Source organism: Colletotrichum destructivum, chromosome 5 (genome assembly GCF_034447905.1).
Source record: "Colletotrichum destructivum chromosome 5, complete sequence".
NCBI lineage: Eukaryota > Fungi > Ascomycota > Sordariomycetes > Glomerellales > Glomerellaceae > Colletotrichum > Colletotrichum destructivum.
This window is the reverse complement of record NC_085900.1, coordinates 3,771,844-3,793,484: the sequence shown is the minus strand read 5'-3', so window position 1 is coordinate 3,793,484 and position 21,641 is coordinate 3,771,844. Positions and strand designations below refer to the sequence as shown.

At 57.7% G+C, this 21,641-nt stretch overlaps 8 protein-coding genes across 8 annotated transcripts; 5 read left to right on the top strand and 3 right to left on the bottom strand.

Annotated features, from left to right (window-relative positions):
* Positions 1-1,118: 1,118 nt before the first annotated feature.
* CDEST_08695 (Putative necrosis inducing protein) lies at positions 1,119-2,081 on the bottom strand (the record flags this gene model as incomplete). Its single annotated transcript, XM_062924854.1, has 1 exon — positions 1,119-2,081. The coding sequence occupies one exon, from the start codon at positions 2,079-2,081 to the stop codon at positions 1,119-1,121; it is 963 nt and encodes a 320-aa protein (XP_062780905.1).
* Positions 2,082-6,787: 4,706 nt separating this feature from the next.
* On the top strand, positions 6,788-8,598 carry CDEST_08694 (Putative peptidase S8 propeptide/proteinase inhibitor I9). Its single transcript, XM_062924853.1, has 3 exons — positions 6,788-7,149; positions 7,265-7,594; positions 7,778-8,598. The coding sequence occupies exons 1-3, from the start codon at positions 6,847-6,849 to the stop codon at positions 8,375-8,377; spliced, it is 1,233 nt and encodes a 410-aa protein (XP_062780904.1). The 5' UTR covers positions 6,788-6,846; the 3' UTR covers positions 8,378-8,598.
* An 804-nt stretch (positions 8,599-9,402) lies between these two features.
* Positions 9,403-10,397, bottom strand: CDEST_08693 (Putative flavin reductase like domain, FMN-binding split barrel). The gene is made up of 3 exons (XM_062924852.1): positions 10,235-10,397; positions 9,583-10,164; positions 9,403-9,519 (listed from the first exon to the last, which is right to left on the bottom strand). Exons 1-3 carry the CDS (start codon positions 10,286-10,288, stop codon positions 9,454-9,456), a joined length of 702 nt encoding a protein of 233 aa, XP_062780903.1. The 5' UTR covers positions 10,289-10,397; the 3' UTR covers positions 9,403-9,453.
* A 1,142-nt stretch (positions 10,398-11,539) lies between these two features.
* On the top strand, positions 11,540-12,760 carry CDEST_08692 (Putative alcohol dehydrogenase, zinc-type, GroES-like superfamily, NAD(P)-binding domain superfamily; the record flags this gene model as incomplete). The annotated part of the gene is made up of 2 exons (XM_062924851.1): positions 11,540-11,793; positions 11,861-12,760. Exons 1-2 carry the CDS (start codon positions 11,617-11,619, stop codon positions 12,758-12,760), a joined length of 1,077 nt encoding a protein of 358 aa, XP_062780902.1. The 5' UTR covers positions 11,540-11,616.
* An 888-nt stretch (positions 12,761-13,648) lies between these two features.
* CDEST_08691 (uncharacterized protein) lies at positions 13,649-14,110 on the top strand (the record flags this gene model as incomplete). Its single annotated transcript, XM_062924850.1, has 1 exon — positions 13,649-14,110. The coding sequence occupies one exon, from the start codon at positions 13,649-13,651 to the stop codon at positions 14,108-14,110; it is 462 nt and encodes a 153-aa protein (XP_062780901.1).
* An 880-nt stretch (positions 14,111-14,990) lies between these two features.
* CDEST_08690 (uncharacterized protein) lies at positions 14,991-15,942 on the top strand (the record flags this gene model as incomplete). Its single annotated transcript, XM_062924849.1, has 2 exons — positions 14,991-14,999; positions 15,052-15,942. The coding sequence occupies 2 exons, from the start codon at positions 14,991-14,993 to the stop codon at positions 15,940-15,942; spliced, it is 900 nt and encodes a 299-aa protein (XP_062780900.1).
* A 1,232-nt stretch (positions 15,943-17,174) lies between these two features.
* On the top strand, positions 17,175-19,276 carry CDEST_08689 (uncharacterized protein). Its single transcript, XM_062924848.1, has 2 exons — positions 17,175-17,364; positions 17,460-19,276. The coding sequence occupies exon 2, from the start codon at positions 17,517-17,519 to the stop codon at positions 18,915-18,917; it is 1,401 nt and encodes a 466-aa protein (XP_062780899.1). The 5' UTR covers positions 17,175-17,364; positions 17,460-17,516; the 3' UTR covers positions 18,918-19,276.
* A 2-nt stretch (positions 19,277-19,278) lies between these two features.
* Positions 19,279-20,937, bottom strand: CDEST_08688 (uncharacterized protein; the record flags this gene model as incomplete). The annotated part of the gene is made up of 1 exon (XM_062924847.1): positions 19,279-20,937. The coding sequence occupies one exon, from the start codon at positions 20,935-20,937 to the stop codon at positions 19,279-19,281; it is 1,659 nt and encodes a 552-aa protein (XP_062780898.1).
* Between the last annotated feature and the right edge of the window lie 704 nt (positions 20,938-21,641).

Genomic DNA, 21,641 nt, shown 5'->3' with positions numbered 1-21,641 from the left:
TTACTCCCCTAGAGTTTGAAAACACTCCAGTCTTAAACCAAAATCGCCGACACTTGAGTTCCTGATCAGGCTAAAATTCCCTAGGAATGCGTTGTTTGGGTTGGGAAACCCCGCCTTGGGCGAGACAAAGTCTAGCTGCAGCCAGTGGGATGGATACACTCGGCCAGTCAGCAACAGACTCTTCGTGTCGGTGGCGAGATCCTGCATCTGCAAGACTGTAAAGGGGAACACAACCCGCGGGGCACAGCATCCAGCGGAACATCAACCGGTGATCGAGCATGCCCCTCCCCGTATTCTCCACGCCTCTGTGCCTTGTCGAGGCAGATCCGGCCCCGCGGTTGACGTTATGACATCTCCACTATGTCTCACAAGGCCGGAGCGCGCGGGGTCCATGAAATTGCCGAGACCGATGGCCGTATCTTGAGGCGGGACTTTGCCCATCTGAGTGAGACGAGTGAATATATGGTTGAATGACAGCGTCGTGAATCGAGAACGCTCAAGAGGGACGGAACGTCTAGAAAGTTACTGTAGGGGTCCATTTCAGAATGGCACATATTCGTCACTAGAACGCATTTGGGGGGCTGGCCTATGATAATACGGGAAAACAGAACAATTACAGTCCCTCCCTTCTGTGTGTGACCTTGAGAACCAGGGAGGTGCTGCCATTGGTTATCTGTAAGTCGACCCTGTCTGACTATGTAAATCTTATATCGGCCGTTTATGTTATGTTGCTTTTACCAAAACAGGCTCTTGGCAATTAAATATGACAGTTACAGTTCTCTCTTGATTGACCATGCAATGAGTATCATTTGGAACTTCGTTTCTTAAGAAAATAGATACAATGGAAGTTGCCTTTTTGAATTGTTGGTACTATCTATACCGTATGCTGATTTCCTCTCGTTCCAGAGCCTAGACTTCAAGACCACAGCCGTAAGAACATAACTCAACATAGTGGAGTTGCGAGAACAGTTCAGGCGGTATACACAGTTTGGTTTTACTTACAACCATACCGCCCGCAGTCCTTTCCCATATGTAGCCAAGTCATGTGGCGGGTTTGATTCTGGTTCCGCTGAACGAAGCGGCAGCCAGCAATGCTGCAGCACCAAACAACTCGGTCCTCATTCTACCCGCCAGAAGTGATTCGGGCAATAGGCAGGCATACCGGGAGATCCGTCGTCAACATCCGCGTCCATGTTGACAATGTATGGCGTGCTGCCCTGGGCCTGGATGGCGCTCTTCAGTGTGTCTCCGAACCGCTCGTCCGTGAAGTCGATCTTGGCCTTTCCCCAAGACTTGCCCGTCATCTTTTCTCGGACGGCAGCAGAAGGGAAGCCGTTCCAGCCGATGAGGTCTCCGTACTGCCAAGCTGTCAGCAGCTGTATTCTACAATCGAGATGTCTCCGTGATACTACCACAGAGCTCCGGGGGGGATCACATACAAACCACTTCCCCAGATGATTCTCCTGCCTCGCATCGTCCTCCGCCTTGGCGAACCGGAAAGCGTGCGTCCCCGGCCCGTCCTTGTGATAGACGACCTTGACATGCGTGCCCTCGACGAGGACGTCTCCCCACGGCCTCATCGTGTACCGCCCATGCGCCGACACGGACACATACCTCGGCGCGCCGCCCTCGACGAAGACGACGACGTGCTCCCAGTCGTGCATGTGCCCGAGGCAGACGGTCATCTGGTCCTTCTCGAAGTAGTAGCCGTACATGTACGCGCACCAGCCGTTGTTGCAGCGCGCGCGCGAGTACACGTTGCTGCTCCCGAGGTCCGGCCCGTCGCGGCAGCCGCCGGCGGGCGTGTTGTAGCAGCTGTCCATGTCGAAATCCATTGCTGTTTGTTTTGTGTCAGCCAGCTCGGGTTTCTTCCCTTGTCGTTGTTGACACTGCTCAGGGATAACGGTACTCGGGGAAGGCTTACCAGGCTGCCACTTTTTGTCTCCTTCGGGGGCACAAACGTTCATCTTGGCGGGCGTTTTACGCCGCAGGAGGGTATTCCTGGCATCTTTTTCGATGGGAGAAGCGGTTGTCACAGCAAGCAGCGCGGCCCAGGCGCTTAAGACAGTGCTGGGGATCATGGTGAAGAGGGGCCTTTCCGAGAAGTCAGTGGGCAAGTCGGTCTCAGGTTATTGTCTGTCTGGAATTATTGTCCAGAGCTTTCGTCCGCCTACCAGTGAAAGCACTCATATCTGGGCCCTTGGGGTTTCTCCGTTGCGTGCTTGCAACCTCTCAGGGTTGAGGCCATTCATTGGACATTGAAGGTCTGGAGGGAAAATTGGACGTCACGGTGGTGTCAGTCAACAAGGTTATTTCGTCCCCCGCGAGATTACAGCGCGTCAGTCTGGGTAGAACGTGCTTTTAGCAAAGCGGGATGGAACCTTCAGACGTTTCCTGGGGGACTTAAAGCGTTATTGGATTCAAGACTAGAAGTTCTCCGGGTATCTCATGGGTAGAAAAACACATAGGGTAGCTATTATGCTACCACGGCCTTGAATCTTTGTAATCTTTGGGTCATATTAGGTAGCACTCTCCTGATAGACGCAAGGAGCATCACTTAGAAAAGAGACGCAGTTAAATACATCTGCGTCGAGACTTAAAGAGTGTTCACACACACACACAATCAGCCGTCCAATACCGAAAGACTAGGTTTCTACTATCATACACACAAACAACTGTTTCTAAAGTGCCAACTCTCAGGTTTCAGCCAGCTCTTATCAGCTCATTTGCAAGTTGCAACCGCTTCCGGGTTCTCCCACCACATGCCGGCGCGTCCTGCATGCAACCTTATCGACATGTCGCAAGGCTATTAGGGGATGCCAGCAGCCAGCAGCCAGACGCGCGCGAGACCCTAGTCGGTCTACCTGCCACACCCGGCTATCCGGCACCGACGGTTGCGTATGTCGCGATCGGGCACGCGAGGCAGATTGGTTGTTACCGTGTATGCTACTGCTGCGCTACTCGGGACGTGCTAGACATGGGTTGGGCGCCCGTCCTTACGATCGGGCGTCACATCACACTGCAGTCGGGTCGTTCACCTGAAGGTCGGGAGTAGTCTTTGCCTTGATCAAAAGTGATCAGAGGAGTTGCCAACGGTGAACCCACCCCGACTGACTAGTCAATTAGGAAAGCGACAATGAAAAAACATGATAAAGCCGGGTTGTTGGCTCTATGCTGCGCAACAAGAGATGAGTCGAGTCGTACTAAACAACCAACGGCAGATCACATAGATGATGGCGGGAGTTGTGTCAAGGGCAGTCGTTTATGATCTACCCTTGGTGAGCAGCCATCTTCTCTACCTGGGGGGGGCCGTCGTGCATACGCAGCCAACTTCTCAATTTCGGCTTGTGCCGAGTGACTCTCATCCCGGAGGATTGCGTTGGTGACTGACCATGGTCTCCGATAAGGTGGTGCAACCCACCAACGGCTGACGGCTTACGGCTGTGTGTGACTAGACTGCCGGCATTGCCTTTTTGTCGAGGGTCTACAGAGCCTCACGGACGACATCTCTTGATTTCCAACGTTGGAAGCCGTAGGTATACATCAACGGCCAGTTGTCAAACCTCTCTTGACGTTCAGTTGTCATCATAGTTGTTCGTTGAGTCGTCAAAGCCCAGCTGCCAAGCCGGAGCCACCCAAAAGCTTGGGTCCCGGGCTGGTCCACGGAGTCCACTACTTGGCACGCTTCTCACGGAACGGGAGGACAACACGGGTGATGCGATACGGACTCACGGAGAACCCCATCTCAACTAGAGACGCCGAGAGGAGGCTTCTTCTTCACATGCCAGTGAAGGTTTATCGACCTCCCATTCCCTCCTCCGTAGTCCGTCCGGCGGCTTCTCGCGCAACAGAAATGGGGCCCAATATCGCCAAGCAAATACACCTCTCTCTTGGCCCGGTTTCGCTGCACCACTCGACCCTCTCCCCCTGTCGATAACGCACATAATAAGTGGGAAGAACCACAGCAAGGAACGGCCTCGGAGCAATGATTAGATTGCGCAATGGTCCTCCACCCCCCTTCCGAAGAGCCGTCTTGTTCTGCTTACCTTGACATTGACTTGATCCGAACGGGCGTATGGCCTTTATCTCCTTCCTAATCCCCTTTTTGTCTCACTCCTCGGGACTGATATTTTGCCATCTTTGCCGAAGGATTCCAAAGACAGACACACACACAGAGAGAGAAAGGAGTACCTGGACATCCACACTCTGCACCTAAAGCAGGCGTGCGGCGTGCCGCCAGGCACAGCTCTCCCCCCTCGATCCTTCATTACGTTGACCTGTTCACAAGGTCGCCCGACCTACCTTATCTGACTGCCGCCGCCGCCGCCGCAGCTGTTTGCGGCCCGCGCGGCGGGATTACCTACCTGGAACCACCCCCTTCACTGACCGGGGTGGGGGTTTTAAGATGATGTGCGTGAGGTGAATGATGCAGCTGAGGAACTGGCAAATGTCCCATGCTCGCCAAGCTGAAGCTTGCCTGTCTTTGCCGTCCATCATCCATCAATGGCGGTCGCACTGGACACTGGAACACCGCTCTCCTCCTCCTCCTCCTCCTTCTCATCCCCGTTGCTCTTTGATTCCTCTGCCATGACAACGACCGGAGCTGAGCGCGGCCTGTCTCTATCAACTCGGTGAATCATCATCGCCCCTCATCCCCGGCCCCCAATCCTCAAATCATGCGGCAGTTGCCCCTCCCCCCTCGTTGAGTAGCAATCAAGCCGGGCTCCCTTGCTGCGTCTCTTGGCGCTCCACAGGCTATCGACCATCGACGCAGGGAAGTTGGCGCAATTCCTCGTCTTCAAACCTGGCGGGCGAGGAACGGCCTCAATGGCATCATCCAAAGGCAGCAGTCGGACTGGGGACATAACTCACAGCTCACAGCTCACAGGGGGAGGGGAGCAACGCCGTCAGCATATCAAAGCATCTAAAATGGGGATTGGGAAAAGGTAGGACCCTCGCCAAGGCTTTTTTCCCTCGGAATTCCCGCAAAGAGCAGCACAAAAAAAGCACGGAAACTCGTCGTCGTCTGACGTGCCTCTCGAGAATGAAGGCGCCTTCAAGCCTTCAACAGGGACGTTATGGACCTTTCGGGAAGCTCGTTGCCAATGCAGACGTGGCGTTGCTGCAAGCCAGCCTTGGTCGTGAGACTTGAACCCGCCAACCTTGATGGCTGTGTGTGAGAGAGAGGTAGAGGACCATGGTTGATGAGAGTCAAGCATAGAGTTCCTTTCGGGGGGGGGGGATGAGGCCATGAGAAAGGTTCAAGAGCCAAGATGCCCTCCCCCCTCCCTCCGTGGTGTTTTCCATCCCAACAGAGAAGGCGATAAACTTCTGGATGGCCTCGTCCCTCGAAGCGTCGGCGCTTAGAACGCCCAGATGAGCTTGGCCGCCCACCATCCCACGTAGATAGACCTTACGCATTTCTGTACTCTCGTTCTCGCCGTCCCTGTGTATGCCTGGGCGAGCCAAGGCTGAGTTGACCTCTTGAAGAAGCAAAGCAGGGCACACGCGCTCGCTCACACAATAACCATCCAATACGACAAGGATTGTGTACGCTTCTTCTTCTTCTTCTCGGTCGGCATCTGGCCTGTATGAGGATCTTCCCGCCTCCAGATAGTCTATTGGGTCCTCCCCCCCCCCTCCTCCTCCCCCCTGCCACCCCTCCACAGTCGGACGTCAGTACAAATATGGCAGGCGGGAAAAGCGGTAGGGCGGTGTGGATTCATGTACCATTTGATTAAGTGCTTGGTCCCCAGGATGTCCTTATGCACCAGCTCCCCTCGCTAATGCCTTGTTGTGCGACCTTCCGAATTAAGCATAAGTTGGGAGGGGGGGATTGTTATGGCTCATCCGCTTTTCTGCTAAACGCAGCAGCGGTCTAAGCCGTTCTTGGTTATAGCCGTGGTTTCGTTAGCAGCAACAAAATCAAGTGGCGTAGGAGCTGTATGATATGTATCGTTATTGTCGTCCAGATGTCCACACTGAGCCAGGTTGACCTAGCGAGCGAGGGGAACTGCTGCCCGCGTGGACCCGGGCTGTTGGTCCATCGTTAGTGAGACGGTCTGTAAAGGCAATCTCCATAGATAGTTGCATATCCAATACCCAACAACCATCAAGCAACCTGCTGACGCTGATCGATCGCTCGGCACGCTTTCCGGGGACCCTCTCCCACTCTAGCTCCCCCCGAGAGAAGGCCGTAGTGGTGCTCGGAGCTCGACAGCTTGTCTTGGGGTCCAGTCAAGTCCTCCTCACAACCTGAACAGCGAGCGAGCATATCACACGTCAACTTTACCAAGACAGGGCAGAGTCCAGAAGAAAGCTGGGCACGCATGGAATATTGCAGGGTCGGCGGCCACAATGTAAGCTTCTAGGCGAGGCTTTTTGGAAGGTAACAACACCTCGCACGAGTGTCGAGCGGCCTCGCGTGCTTCCCTCTTCCAAGACCGCGCACGCACATTACACACACCCTTATTTCCTTGCTCAGATGCCCCCCAGATGCCCCAGATGCCCTCGCAGCCGTCTGCCTCTAGATCCGTTTTAGGCAGCTTGAACGGCATCGAGCTCACAAGTCGCAGCTTGGCAGAGCATCACGCAAGATATGACGCAGATAGGCGCAATGGGAGCGTGAGCTGACAACATCTCCGTCGTGGACATCGTCCCGTCTCGTCTCGTCTCGGCTCTCGAGTCCTCGAGGAGACAGGAACGACATGCTCGTGAGATCGAGTATAAAGTGAGGCCATCGTCCCTCGTCCTTGAACCGTCTCTTCTTTCTCTCCAGCCCCATCCGCTCTTGTCTGCCTCTCCAGCCCTCCCTCTCGGTTCCTTGATCAGTCAACCCCCATCGCAATGGCCAACCTTCGCCGCCTCGCCCTCGCCATCGGAGCCCTGCTCCCGGCCGTCCTCGCCGCGCCCGTCCTCGACCGCCGCGACGAGCCCGCCGCCGTCCCCGGCAAGTACATCGTCACCCTCAAGGAGGACGCCGGTGCCAACGTCGAGTCCCACCTGAACTGGGTCGCCGACGTCCACAAGCGCTCCCTCGGCAAGCGTGACACCGCCGGTGTCGAGAACAAGTTCAACATCAGCAACTGGAACGCCTACTCGGGCGAGTTCGACGATGCCACCATTGCCGAGATCAAGGCCAGCCCGGATGTGAGTCTCATCCCCCTTCCTGTCCTCCCACGGAGCTGCGGAGCGTAGAGAGAGAGTGTGTGTATGTGTATGAACCGTCTGACACCCCCCCCCCCCCCCCCCCCCCCCCCCACAGGTCGCCATCGTCGAGCCCGACTACTACATGTACCTCTCCGACTTCAAGATCGAGGACCGCGCCCTGACTACCCAGTCCGGCGCCCCCTGGGGTCTGGGTTCCATCTCCCACCGCACCTCGGGCTCGACCCAGTACATCTACGACACCACGGCCGGTGCTGACACCTACGCCTACGTCGTCGACTCCGGTGTTATTGCCTCCCACACCCAGTTCACCGGCCGCATCACCCTCGGCTACAACGCCTTCACCGGCACCCACACCGACACCCTCGGCCACGGCACCCACGTTGCCGGAACCATCGGTGGCTCGACCTACGGTGTTGCCAAGCGCGTGAGTATCTCTCTTCTGTCTCGTTCCAACCCCCCCCCCATCATCCATCGTCTTCCCGAGATGCAGTTCACCCAGACGGACTCTATCTCACCTTCCCCCCCCTTCCTTTCCCCTCTCACATCATCTTCATATAGTCACAGTTCTCTATCCCATCCGCCGGATGCTGACCAAACCTCTCTCTAGACCAACCTCATCTCCGTCAAGGTCTTCCAGGGCGCCCAGGGCACCACCTCCTCCATCCTGGCCGGCTTCAACTGGGCCGTGAACGACATCACCTCCAAGTCCCGTGCCGGCCGCTCCGTCATCAACCTGTCCCTCGGCGGCCCCGCCTCCACCACCTGGACCAACGCCATCCAGGCCGCCTACACCCGCGGCGTCCTCTCCGTCGTCGCCGCCGGCAACGGTGACCAGTTCGGCCGCCCCCTCCCCGTCTCCAGCCAGTCCCCCGCCAACGCCCCCAACGCCCTCACCGTCGCTGCCATCGACTCCAGCTGGCGCCCGGCCACCTTCACCAACTACGGTGCCGGCGTCGACATCTTCGCCCCTGGCGTCGGCGTCCTCTCGGCCTGGATCGGCGGCAACTCGGCCACCAACTCCATCAGCGGAACCTCCATGGCCGCCCCCCACGTCGCCGGCCTCGCCGTCTACCTCCAGGCTCTCGAGGGCCTCACCACCCCGGCCGCCGTCACCGCCCGCATCAAGGCCCTCGGCACCTCCGGCCGTGTCACCGGCACCCTGAACGGCAGCCCCAACCTGGTTGCCTACAACGGCAACGGCGCGTAAATCCGCCCGACGACGACGACTACCACACAACAAACATAGAAGAACAAAAGAGGGGGGAATCAAGGGCGGACGTTTGCGATGTGGGAGGGATACTCTCTCGCGCATCGACTTTTTTCCTTCTCAAGTCGATCGTGGTTTAGTGTAGTTACTGGGGTTGAAAAGCTTCGTTTTTCGAGGTGGCAGAGCATAGAAAAAGCAAAAGCGGAGTAGCTGAATACAACCTCTTTGGAGGAAATTTGGTCTCATGTTGAATCTTGGTACTTCTTCGTGATATTGATGATGATGTGGTGCATGGCATTAAAGTGACCTTCCGTAGAGTGTAGTGCGTCACTTCATCGTGGTTGTACAATGCTTGACCCCGGCAGCGAGTACTGATGTAACTATTCGGGAGACAAACAACCCCTACTAGAGTAGCTTTGGTCTAGCTTTCATTGAATTGCCAGTTAGTTTCGTATATCTCTTGGTTGGTTTTCATGGAATCTTTTTGCATTCTTCGTTAACTTACTGGTTTACACCCTTTTTATTTTCGGGTGAGATTTATTGAGTTGTAAATCATCAAAACCTTTCGTACCTGTGCTTTTGTTTTAAATTCGGCGGAGACTTGACCTGCCGCGTCGTCAACTTGCAACGGATGGGTGAGTATCATAGTGAAGCAAGCACCTTTTGATCTATGCTGGCAACACTAGAGAGGCAGCATAAGACAAAACCAACGTAAGCTGTTAGGGCACAGCAGGGATAGCAGTGGTAAGTCCTCTTTCTATCACTAGGAACATGTCGACGCTTTGCGTCTTGAGGTCAAACTTCCCTGTAAAAAATAGAACATCGTCAGGAGGGCAGGGTACCAAAATAAACCTTATCAAGGCAAGGACTCTCGAATCGCCTGAGTTTTACCTGAAACTAGGTCAACGGGAGGAAGGCTCCTAAATCATATCCTGATTGTTAAGATTGGTCATGGAAATGGTGTGTGGTATCCGATGTGTGTTGGGCCACCTTGATAGTGAACTATCTAGCCAAACATCCTGATCAGAAACTGCAATACACCAATACTGTTCAAAGGTGGCTGGTCTCGACAACTTTCAGTCCACCTTTGGTCGAGCCCCCTTGAGACCCTCGTTGCTATTCTTGCCAGCGTTTCCCTCCAGCTATTGCCTCGAGGTTAGTTGCTCGCCATGAGTGCAGGATTCCCAAGATGATGGCCCACTCACCCCTATCAGCATGCGCTTGTCTCCCGGAACAATCATCTCGAACGACTCGCTGATGACGCCGTACTCGAAGTACCCGAGCCGAGCAATCGGGTTCGTCTTGGAAACATCGATCCTCCCCTCCGTCAGGACGCTCTCATCGACGTGGACCCCGACGACCCTGGCGAAGACGACGTCGACGGCGCCCATGGGCGGGTTGCCCGGCAGCCGCACCGTCTGCATGTACTCGCACTCGAAGCGCACGGGCGACGCGGCGACCATCGGGACGGGCGTCTTGAGGCTCCGGGACCACGTCTTTTCCAGGCCGGCGCGGACGAACTCGTCCTCGTCCGGGCCGACGGCCTCCGCCGAGACGTTGACGGCGTCCCGAAGGGCGTACGTCGCGAGCTGCCAGCAGAAGCTCCCCGTGCGCTCGATGTTGTTGACGGTGTCCTTGCGGGTGCCGTCGTAGGTCTGGTTCGCGCTGAACATGACCATCGGCGGGTCGAAGCTGACGTTGGTGAACTGGCTGTAGGGGGCTAGGTTGTGCTCGCCGTCGGCGGAGACGGACGAGATCCATCCGATGGCGCGGGGCACGACACATGCCTAGGGTTTGTCAGTCATGAGAGACGGAGGGGTAGTGTGCCATGGATGGGATGTGTCTTGTAATCAATACCTTGAAGGGGTCGTAGGGAAGCCCATGATCACTGACTCCGGGTTGGTAAAACATGTTGATGGTGCCTATTCTCTGAATGAACTGTTTGTTTACCAACTGTAGTTGTCAAACCTCCAAGAGCAGACTGTTGCCTTTTTGTTTCTTTGACAGGCGTAACTTGAGTTCGCAGTCCATGCGAGGTGAGAAGTCAAGTTCCATTCTCCGACAGCCACATCCGACAGCCACATCCGGGATTACGTCACAGCTTACTGACACTCGGGCTGTTCGGGGTCGGAACGCTTCCGGCGTTTTCGGACGGTTGGGGCCCTCCCGATGCCTCGGACAAATCGGACATCCAGGCGGTCAACAATACCGCCAGCTTACCTGGACAATTCCATCAGCGAGACACTATGATCAACAACGACGAGAGAATACTCCCTTTTTCCTGGAATCGCCAAGCTGAGTCCCAGTTTCCGTCTAGTCCGTGGTTAAGTGGTATTATTTTGATAGATGAGCTCTTAATTTTATCGTCCCAATGTCTGTAACGAACCTGGAACAATGAAACGGAAAAGAAGCACCGGTTGGCAGTTTAGAATAAACAACATTCAAATCGACAATCCTCATCATTCAGGTGTTGAATAATGAAAGAGTCGGCTGATTTACAGTGGTTGGCAGAATCTATGATTCTACCTATTCTTGGAAAATTTAGAAAAGAATCCAGAAACTCCTATTTCTCAGTACCGGATTATACATGAGATGAGATAAGACTAACAAGACTGATTTGACCTTGACTCAAAATACCACAAAAGCCACCTCAGTAAGGTCTGTCTCAACTCCTCAACAATTGTGGACATGATCTACAACCGGATCACGAAACCAAGTTACAATGCATCCGTTACCGTTTATTGACAGGTCGATACCAGAACGAGGAGAGTTTCCCAGCTAGGAAAATGGACCGAGATGCATATGCGGTTGGTCCTGGGTGACCTATACGCAACAAGGGTGCTGCAGACCGAAGAGCGTTGGCGCTTCACCCAAGTGGAGTCGGCACATATCTGAACAAACAACACCGGGGCAAGACGAGGGGGATACATGGTAGCATTCGAGATGAAAGTCATCGGATATCAGTTAACATGACCCCTGAGACTCCCCACGCCGTCGACCGGCCTGCCCCCATGGGGCGTGGCTCCTCGTCCTTCGTTGGACGTGGCATTGCGGCACAGGTGGGAGGTGTCTTCTCCAACATGGCGCATTGCAAAACGAATATATAAGATGGCCATGTTGTTTAAGACAACCGTTCGTGCAGCCAAACCTTGTTTCCGGTGGCCAAAACCGGTGCTCAATCTCTCTTCACTCCGACGAAGCCACGCACTCACCATCCCTATTCCTCAGCAACATCTACCATGCTGACTACGGACTACAAATTCGAGGGCTGGCTGGGCCTCGACAAGTCTGCCGCGGACGGAAACATGGTCTGGAGAGAGTTCGAGCCCAAGCCGTGGGAGGAAACGGACGTCGACCTGCGAGTCACCCACAGCGGCATATGCGGCACCGACTTACACACGCTGCGCAGCGGCTGGGTACGTCTGTAGTTTTCACGCCACTCACAACCCAAATTCCATCGCTGACAGCGGTGAAAACACCTAGTATGAGGCCCCGTATCCGATCTGCGTCGGCCACGAAATCGTCGGCGTCGTCGTGCGCGTCGGGTCCGAAGTCGGGGGAGACATTGTCGTCGGAGACCGCGTCGGCGTCGGTGCCCAAGCCAACTCCTGTCTCGGCCGCTTCGGCCCTTGCAAGCCGTGCGACGCCGGCGACGAGCCTTACTGCGGGAAGCTTGTGCATACGTACGGCGCCGTCCACTACAACGGCGGGAAAGCCATGGGCGGGTACGCGACGTACCATCGCTGTCCCTCGCAGTTCGTGTTCAAGCTTGACGCGAGGCTCGACTCGGCCTCCGTTGCCCCCATGCTCTGCGGTGGTGTTACCGTCTACTCGCCGCTCAAGCGCAACGGATGCGGGCCCGGGAAGACTGTCGGTGTCGTTGGCGTGGGCGGACTGGGCCATTGTGCTATTCTGTTTGCGAGGGCCCTGGGAGCGGACAGGGTGGTTGGGATCTCCCGCGGCGGATCGAAGCGGGAGGAGGTGCTCGGGATGGGCGCGGACGACTACATCGCCACGAGCGAGCAGCCGGACTGGGCCGCGGCGCATTCCGGCTCCTTCGACATCGTCATCAACACCGTCGGCACGAACAAGATGCCCTTTGGCGAGTATCTCGGCCTGGTGGGCGTCGACGGCACCTTCATCCAGGTCGGCCTGCCGGACGACGGCAACTTCGAGGTCAGCCCGATGCTGCTCGTCTCGCGGCGCATCAGACTCACCGGGTCCAGCATCGGATCGCGTGGAGAGATCCGCGAGATGCTGGACCTGGCTGCTGACAAGGGCATCAAGCTTTGGGTCCAAGAACGGCCCATGTCGGAGGCGAATCAGGGGATTGTGGACTTTGAGGCCGGGAAAGCCCGCTACCGTTATGTTCTGACGTTGTAGGGGGAAGGGAGGGTAGCCTGGTGCATTATGTTAGTCTGCTAATTGTAGCAGGGAACCAGGTCAGCTCATGTAAATTAGAAACATAGGCTGTGTTCGAACTTGGCTTGTCGTTTGAGATACACTTAATGTGCTGTGACTTGTTTAAGTGGCAGACGATGAACGTAAATATCAAAGCAGCCATGCCGAAAGATACAACTTGATGGCTGGAGGCGTGAATTTCCCTGGAAGAAGCATGAGAACTTGAATTACGGGATTCTCGAGATAATCTGGCTCAAACTGAGGACTACGGTTGTAGGGACACTGTCTCGATTGTGAAACGCTCTGCATGAAGTGACTGAAAAAAACAACTAGAAAAACAAAGAGCTCCGCCGTTGCTTATCTTTGACAACCCTTTGTGTAGAACGGATGTGTGATGAGCAATACGTAGGTGAAATAAGGACCAGAAGCGTCTATTCCTCTAGAATGGAGATACAGGACGAAGGCAGGGTATTTATACCCGTCTCGAGGGCTTCTACGTCTTGGACCGAGTTTCAGGACTGACTTGCAGGACTGAATCGCAGACACCCCCCCTTATACCCAATACGACCGGCGTCTCCAGGAGCACGCCCAGGCCGAGGCCCTCGTCAAGCAGGTCCAGATCTCGCTGCAGCTCGCCATCGAGAAGCGCAACAGGTCCGCTGAGGAGGAGCCAGCGGAGGCGGGGGCCGGGGTTCAAGGCGAGGCCGAACACCGACAACCGATGGCGAGGAATGGCGGGCGTGATACCACGACTGTGTCGTCATCAAGCCGGAGGAGGAGAGCTGGGACGAGACCAACCTGAACGCGATCGCGCCGCATCCCGGAGCCCCGGGGTCTGGGCCTCCCAGGGCCGTTCCGGTAGCACCGGCGATGCCGCGGACGTCACAGATGCCCCAGGTGATGCGGATGCCGCAGATGGCCAATATGACACAGCTGTTTCCGATGAACCAGATGTCACCATTGCCACCACAGCAGCAGAGGCCGCAAATGCCACACATGCGTCAGATATCTCACTTGCCGCAGACACCACAGGGAGCACAGATGCAACAAGGAGCACAGATGCAACGGGGAGCGCAGATGCACCAGGGAGCGCAGATGCAATATGCGTCAACGCCGACGCCGATGATGATGGGGAACCCGATGACGACGCCACATCACCCGCAGACAGCACAGACAGCGCAGACAGCAGGCTGGAAGAAAAAGAAGCGGAACAAGAACAACAAAAAGTGGTTCAACAAGAAGAGGCACCACCCGTACAAGAAAGAGGACCAGGATGACGATGCCTCTGCCGCTGCGAAGGCGTCGACGGCGGCGGTCGACGCCGTGCAGTAGAACGACACGGTGGACAGTCACGGCGGCGCCCAAGTCGAGAACAAGGCCGTAGCGGCAGCGGAAGGGACAAGCACAGCGACAGCGGCAATCCCGGGCCCGGAAGCGGGCACTTGGTCGGGCATGTTCACGAGTACCCTGCGGAGATTTGTGTAATTGGACGACGATGGACTTGCCGAATGTGATTGTGTCCGATGTGACTCCATTGTGAAGCGTCTGTGACTTCTAAGCTGTTCACGATGTTGCCAACAACTCAGAATCGAGATGCATGTTTGATGACTGAGACTTTCACATGAAAGATAGGGGATCCTCATGTTTTGGCACTCTTCGCCATGCAGAGCAGGAGAACAACTTGAGATAGAGAACGTTGTTGACGGGTGGATCGAGAGCTCACAGCTCATCAACTCTTGGAACATCGATTGTACTTGATGTCTCGCTGGGGTACAGTGAATTGTGCCTTGCAGTTACGGAGAAGAATTCAATCACAGGCTCATGGAAAGCCCGAGATGCTGTGGTTAACTTGCCTCCTCAGGGGAAGTCTGCCTATAAGATAGGCTCTCATGTCGCTAAACCAACCTGGGGGTGCATGCTAATGGACAAGGGCCCGGTTTGGGGGTCGAGGGGTCAAGGGACAAGGGATCTATCCCCGCGCGCGTGTTTAGGGACGCGTCTTTGGGCCGAGATGAACGCGTTAAGATCCATCTCTCTTCATCTTCACTCTCACCTTCACTATCACTCTCATTCTCACTCTCACTCTCACTTTCACTTTCAGTCTCACTCTCACTCTCAATTTCAGTCCCAGTCTCACTCTCACTCACTACTCATCTCATACCTTCTGGTAGCCTGGCCACTAAGACATCACACGAGACGGGGTCGAGATAAGATGGACGAGGTAACATCAAGCACCACGCCAATGCCATTCGCTACGACACTGACAGAGCTAGACGGGCACCCCCAACGACTTGAGCTGGAGGCGCGCATGGGAACCCTTGCGGTCGGCCGCCCTTCATGAAGGATACGGCCGACGGGCCACGGTGGGTGAAGGACCGCGCCCCAAATTGGACGGCGTCCAAATAGCCGCAAAGCAGCTCGGGTTGGTCGAGCGCGAATCCGAAAAGTGCGCGGCCGAGGATCGGGACTATCTGCGCGAATCGGAGTTTCTGCGCAACTTGCTTGCCCTCGAAGATGAGCACATAAAGACACTGCACGCCTCCCTCCGGGAAGCGTATGCCCGCCGAGCAAAGATCCAAGAGAACTTCAACGCACGCTGGAGAGACCCGGCCCAGGTCGGGACCGGACACAGGCTCTCGATCATGAAGTGCCCAGTTGCGTTCATGGGAGTGAAAGACGCCTTCCGCAATCTGGCGGACACGGAAGCGCGCTTCCGTGCGGAGGAGGTTGAAGACGGGGGTCGGGGTGACATGGCCGGGCGGGACGAGAACAAGGAGAACAACCGGCCTGCGCGCATTCGGGTCTCGTTCGTCGAGCCGCTCAGTCAGCGAAGACGCCGGTTTAGAGGAGGGGATGAGAAGCCGCCCCAGGCAGGTATTGCCGATGGCGAGGTCGCAGCAGACAGGAGTGTGGAGAGCTGGCTCGCCGAGACTCTGAACGCTTCCCTTGAGAGTATGCCTAACCCTCTGGAGGCAGAAACGGGTGACACAACGGCATCTTTATCTTGGAATGGCCCGGAGGAAGATCATATTGGACTGCACCCCCGTCACGAGGGATCGGGCCCGGAGACATCGGCGAGGAGGCATGGACCGCCGAGCCAAAGGCAGAAAGCAGCCCAAGGCCGGGGCTATCGACATTCGCCGTACTCGCGGAACCCCCTCTGAGCACATGGTGGAGAGTTGCGTTGCAGGAGCACTTGTTGCGCTTGTATAGTCAAAGGTGCCGTTCATGGGGGTCGCCAGAGCACCTCTGACCGAGACCGGCGCTTACCCAGGCAGCAAAAGACTCGCATGGCCCAGCAAAAGATGCAGCAAGCCGTGAGCACTTTGGTGGCGAGGCGGCAATTCAGCCGGCTAACGGCTGACGGCTGCGGCCCGGCCCCGGTGAACCACCCGGCAGACCAGGCTAACGGGGCCGGACACACCCCGGATACAGCGCGGATGCCACGGGAGAGTCGCAGTTGCATGGCATACAACTGAGTCCTGTATTATATGTACAGCAGGAACAAATGGATGAAGCAATGAGTCTAGGCCAAACGCCTCCAACATTGTGGATTTTGAAGCATGGTACGGATATTGGGTCAGGAATTGGGTCATCAATCCTATCTCATCATCAACCCGTCTGACTATCCTTGAATCAACAGATCCCCTGGGTTGGTTCCCCCCCCACGGTCCCCTATCTGGGCACGTAACCGAAAGTGAGAGTCATGAAGTCCCGCTGGATCCGTGGCGGGCCACCTGAGCCGCTTTGCCCCATTCGGTTGCAATCTCGGTGGAGTCCCTCAAAGAGAAAACCCAGTTCTGCAAACTTTGAAGTGAGACCCCCCCCCCTTGTCAAGATGTCAGTGGGATTGGTATGGGACTTGTGTCTCCATTCTCCTTTTCTTTGGCCCGGCAACGGGACTCGAAACGAACCACAGGGACCCGATGGAGAGACCATATGAGCGAATCGGCATAGAAGCCACAGAACGGTGTGGGAACGTCCACAAGCTGCAGCCGGGGTTGTGCTCGTACATCAGCCAGGGTCGTAGGTGATGCCGGCAGCCATGGATACGGATGGATGGCATGGAACCAAGCCGTTGGAACACACCGTCCCCCCCGGGGGTTCAGTTTCCTTTCTTTTTGCCGTCTTCGACCGTTGAGGCGGTTCTGAACTATCTTCAGCATAGCCGAGAGTCAACTGGTGAATAATCAACATCCCGCCGCGCAGCTTCGAGTCCAACTGACTCTGCATCCCGGCCCAATGACGACGCCCATCTGCCCAGCGAAACTATGGCAAATCTCGTCCCGGCCCAAACGGGGTCGTGTCAATGTCGCTAAACCCAACCATGAGATCCAAGATCCACACATGCCCCCGGCAGAAAACGGGGGTCCTCTGCCATGGAGAGAGAGGATCGTGACCCTCCTTCCCTCCCCTCGTTGCCCTCCGGGATGTTCTAATGTGCTGAGAAGGTTTCTCTTCTCGATCTCCCGCTCACCTGTGCCCGTCCATGTCCACCTTTATCCCTACATCATCTACGCTATACTGTGTACACATGCCTCGTCTCTGACATCTCCACCGAAGCGAGATCCCCGAACCACGCAAAGGTGAGACGCCCCGTGCTGAATCTTTGGAGGATCCTAGATGTCTTCATTACGGGGAGGGAGAGAAAGGGGTCACCTGAGCTGACATGGGGTTAAAGTCGTCCATTGGAGGTCAACACTTTACTCCGAAAAGGAACAAAAGTCCCAGCCCGGCCATGGACCCCGACGTCTGCCGCAACTGCGGCCACAGCGGCAAGCACATCGACTTCCGGGACGCCCGATGCGCCATCACGGAGCGCGATGACGCCGAGCGCGACAAGCTCCAGGCCGACGCCGCCCTCGAGCGCGCGCGGCAGCTATGCGATACGTCGCTGGCCCTCATGAAGCGCCAGATGCAAGAGTTCGAGGACGTCAACGCCGCCATCGACACCCTCAAGCGAGCCCTCGCCGCCGCCGAGGACCGCAGGGAGCGCGTTCGGCGTGACTGCGGCACCCACGCCGACGTGTGCCGGACGGCGCGGTCGAACCTGCAGGCGGCCGAGGAGATGGCCATCTCAGCGGCGGGGCGGTATTTCCAGGCCGGACGGGCCGTGACGGCGCTGGAAGAGAGGGAGCAGCTGCGGGCGTCGGCTGCGCGTGTCGACGAGGCGCCGGCGGCGATTCCGATGGAGGAGGACGAGGAGGAGGAGGGTGGAATGAATGACGACGGCGACGACGACGGGGGAAAGGGAGAGGCGGCGCGGGAGGCGGATGATCGGAAGTGGCAGAGGTCTAACGAGCGCTTCTGCAAGTGGCTGAGGCAGTCGGAGGCGCAGCGGCAGATCCTGAAGTCGTCGTGGACGAAGATGAGGGTCGCCGAGCGGCTGGCCCTGGCCGGCGAGGACGTCGTCGACAACCATGATGATGACAACGATGACGACGACGACGAGGAGGTCGCGCGGCGGAAGAGGGTCCAGGAATGGGCGGCGGCGCGACGGCTTACGGACCAGCTGCCCCCGGAGGAGGATCCGACGATGGAGACGGAGTACCTCGAGTCAGAGCATCTCGAATCAGAGCCTGAAGAGTCTGAGCCACCGGCCGAAGTGGTGATGGCGCCGCCTCCGCCACCGGCGGCTCCCTCTCCGGCAAAGACAGCTCCCACGCGTCGCGCACCAGCATCGAGGACGAGAGCAAAGACGGAAAAGGCAGCGGCAGCAGCAGCGGCGGCGACGACAACACAGACAACACCGCCGACCCCGGCGAGAGGACGCGCACTACGCACCGCGCGGAGGGTAGAGAGCCAGACGCGCTCGGAGCCGACGAGACCGACGACGGCGACGACGGCGGCGACGAAGATTAAGAAGGAGCCTGCGACGACGCGGAAAACAACAGCTCCGGCGACGAAGACGGGTGGGACCACTACTGCTGCGAGCTCCGATGGCGCCGGCGGGCGGCCAGCGGCGAGGACTCGGGCGCGGACCGGGAAGACGCCGGGGCCCGGGCCGGGCACAGGAACGGTACCGGAGGAGGCGGCGGCGACGGCAACGACTCCGGGGCGGCCGCAGAGGGTTACGAGACGGAGATCAGCTAGGGTGCAGCCGTATCCGCAGGCGAATGCACAGCCGAGATGGAAGTGAGGCAACTTTTTGTCACGCGTTGGGATGGCTTGTGGAAGTGTATATATATACATATATGTTTGTTGATGACCGGGGCCGCAGGCCGGTCATGAGGAGGTCGGCCCTCCCTGTCCATACATACCCAGATTGAACAGTCTTGCATAGCGATTTTCTTTGTTTAGTTTATGGTTTTTAACAAGACGAGTAAATGCTCGAAATACTTAGAGATTTACTCTGACAGAGCAACTCTGACAACCAAACATGCCCATGCTAATGATCTTGGTGATGCTACCCCCAACCATGTCCCACCCACCATATGTGTCCACGACTCCAATGTCGCCATTCTCACCCTCCATCACGACATTTCTAATGCACGCACCCACTAAAAGAACCTCCACACCGAGTCCGCGCTCCTCGTCTTCTTAAACGCGCTGTACCACCTACACAACGGATACATGACGCCCATCGCCACCGTCCAGTTCGCCCACCACACCACGACGTTGTCGACGCCCACGGCCGGCCTCCCTGGCATCTGCGGCGGCAGCCCGTTGTCGTGCCCGAAGAGCCTCACCGTCACCAGGATGCTCAGGCCAAACAGCACCACCAAGTGCACGACGTAAAAGAACAGCGCCGACGTGCCGAAGGCCAAGAGAGGCCCCAGCCGCCCCGTCGCCACACGCCCGGGGATCAGGCCGAGCACGCCCAGCAGGAAGAAGATAGCGGCGAGGGTGTACGCGAAGAAGGCGAAGTCGGGCGGGTACTTGACGACGTAGAAGAAGGACGCCGCCGAGACGAGGTACGGGTTCGCGTCGGGGCGCGCCGCCTGGTCGGGCGTCCGCAGGCACCCCTCGGAGAGGTTCCCGACGCGCAGGACGCGCGTGAGGACGAAGAGGACGGCGAAGGCGAGGCTTGCTGCGAAGTGACCGGCGGCCAGCGTCGTTGGCGGGAGGTGGCGGGCCTTAATCACGACGCGGGCGTAGAGCAGACCGAGCACGGCGAAGGAGAGCCAGGCGAGGGGCGGGAAGCCCGAGAGGACGCGTGGGGAGGAGACCTCGTAAAACCAGAAGCGCCAGAAGTCGGAGGCCGTCGTCGAGGAGGAGACAGTAGGTGATGGCGATGTCGACGTCGCGCAGACGCCGTGGGTCGGGGAGAGCCAGTGGTTCCACCAGATGGTGGCGAAGGCGAGCACGAGGAGGAGGACGTTATGGACATGCCACGACAGCGACTGCGCGCGAGCCGATGCGCCGCCATCCGCGGACTTGGACCGACGGCCCAGCAGAGGCGTCCCTTCGGCCGGCGCATCACCGGAGCCGGCCCAGCGGTCGACCGCCGAGGCCAGCAGCGGCTCCGTCTCGGCGATGCCGAGCCACAGCAGCCCGACGAGGAGGTAGTCCACGGCCAGGGCCACGAGGACGATGTTCATGAACCAGAACTGGCCCTGCGTCAGCACGAACCCCATGACCACCGACACGGCCGTCAGCACGGCGGCGCGCGCGGCGAAGTGCCGCGCCATCCGGGCCGCGGACCAGCCCATCCGGGAGCGCGAGCGGGCGAAGTAGACGACGCCGACGCCGAGCAGCAAGGTGAAGCCCGGCGCGCAGAGGTGGGAGAGCGTGCGGACGGCGTAGCCCAGCGGCCGGTTCCAGCGGAGGACGGGCGCCGAGTCGGACTCCATCGGGTCCGGGCCGGTGCTGTGCGGCCACGAGTTGAGGCCGATGACGTTGTGGTCCATGGCCATGAAGGCCATGAGGAGGCCGCGGAGGAGGTCCGGGGCGAGGGCGCGCGGCGGGGTGGTGGTAGTGGTGGTGGTCTTGGGGTCGCCGTCGATGGGCTTCGGGGCGGTGCCGTACGTGTGGCCGGGTGTGTAGCCCGCGGCGTGCGTGTCTTGATCGCGAGAGGCATTGGAAGACATGCTCTCCTCGAGGACGGCGTCAGACTCGGCGGCCGTCAACGACTCCTCGTCGTCGGGGAGCACGGGTTGCGAGGCATTCTCAGCGGGTTGAGGGTTGGTTCGTCCAGCGGACGGGGTCCCGTCATCCATCTTCGGTATCGTCATCTTCCGGGTCGTCAGGGAGCCTCACACACACATACGACATGTATGTGTCCGAGAGAAGGTCATGATGAGGCGGCGGAAAGAGGCTTTATGGGATACGACGGCCGAATCAGCCCCAACAAAAGTCCGCGCGCGCGCGCGCCGCCGCCGCCTGTGCGCGAGAAGAACAAAAGGACCTCATGTTAGCGCCGTGGGAAGGGCGGACTTCACAGCGGGGGGAACAGTCCGCGCTTGGATGACGTCCGCTAAGCGTAGTCAGTCAGGGGCAAACATGTGGAGGAGCCGGACGACTCGGGCGAACTTGGAGTAGGACACGACACGCGAAGCGAGACAAAAAATGAGCGGATATTTGGGCCGCGCGGGTGAGGTCTCGGTATTCTCGGAGACATTTGCGCGCGGGTGGTGTACGTGAGACGAGCGGACGAACATGAAGGCCGGATGGTTTCAAGGCCTTGTGTTTGCGGCCCCACGAATGCTTCTCGTTCTTATTATGAACGTGAGTCTGTCGTCTGGCATGAGAGAACTCCCGTCCACCACGTGGGATGGGTTCCCAGGCGCTCTTCATGAGAATCTCGCCCGTCAATATGTCGATTCTCCCAACCTGTGGTCCACAGGGATGACCCTTTCATGGCGACAGAATGTGGAGTTTGTCTCGTCTCAACTCTTAAACTTCCCGCTGACAACCTGAGCCC

Bases quoted from the DNA above. Each gene is read 5' to 3' on its own strand.
- CDEST_08694 (XM_062924853.1), top strand. From the start codon at position 6,847: ATGGCCAACCTTCGCCGCCTCGCCCTCGCCATCGGAGCCCTGCTCCCG. The intron at 7,150-7,264 runs GTGAGTCTCATC...CCCCCCCCACAG, and splicing joins AGATCAAGGCCAGCCCGGAT to GTCGCCATCGTCGAGCCCGA. The intron at 7,595-7,777 runs GTGAGTATCTCT...ACCTCTCTCTAG, and splicing joins CCTACGGTGTTGCCAAGCGC to ACCAACCTCATCTCCGTCAA.
- CDEST_08693 (XM_062924852.1), bottom strand. From the start codon at position 10,288: ATGTTTTACCAACCCGGAGTCAGTGATCATGGGCTTCCCTACGACCCC. The intron at 10,165-10,234 runs GTATTGATTACA...GACAAACCCTAG, and splicing joins TTCCCTACGACCCCTTCAAG to GCATGTGTCGTGCCCCGCGC. The intron at 9,520-9,582 runs GTGAGTGGGCCA...TCGAGGCAATAG, and splicing joins ACAAGCGCATGCTGATAGGG to CTGGAGGGAAACGCTGGCAA.
- CDEST_08689 (XM_062924848.1), top strand. From the start codon at position 17,517: ATGGACCCCGACGTCTGCCGCAACTGCGGCCACAGCGGCAAGCACATC.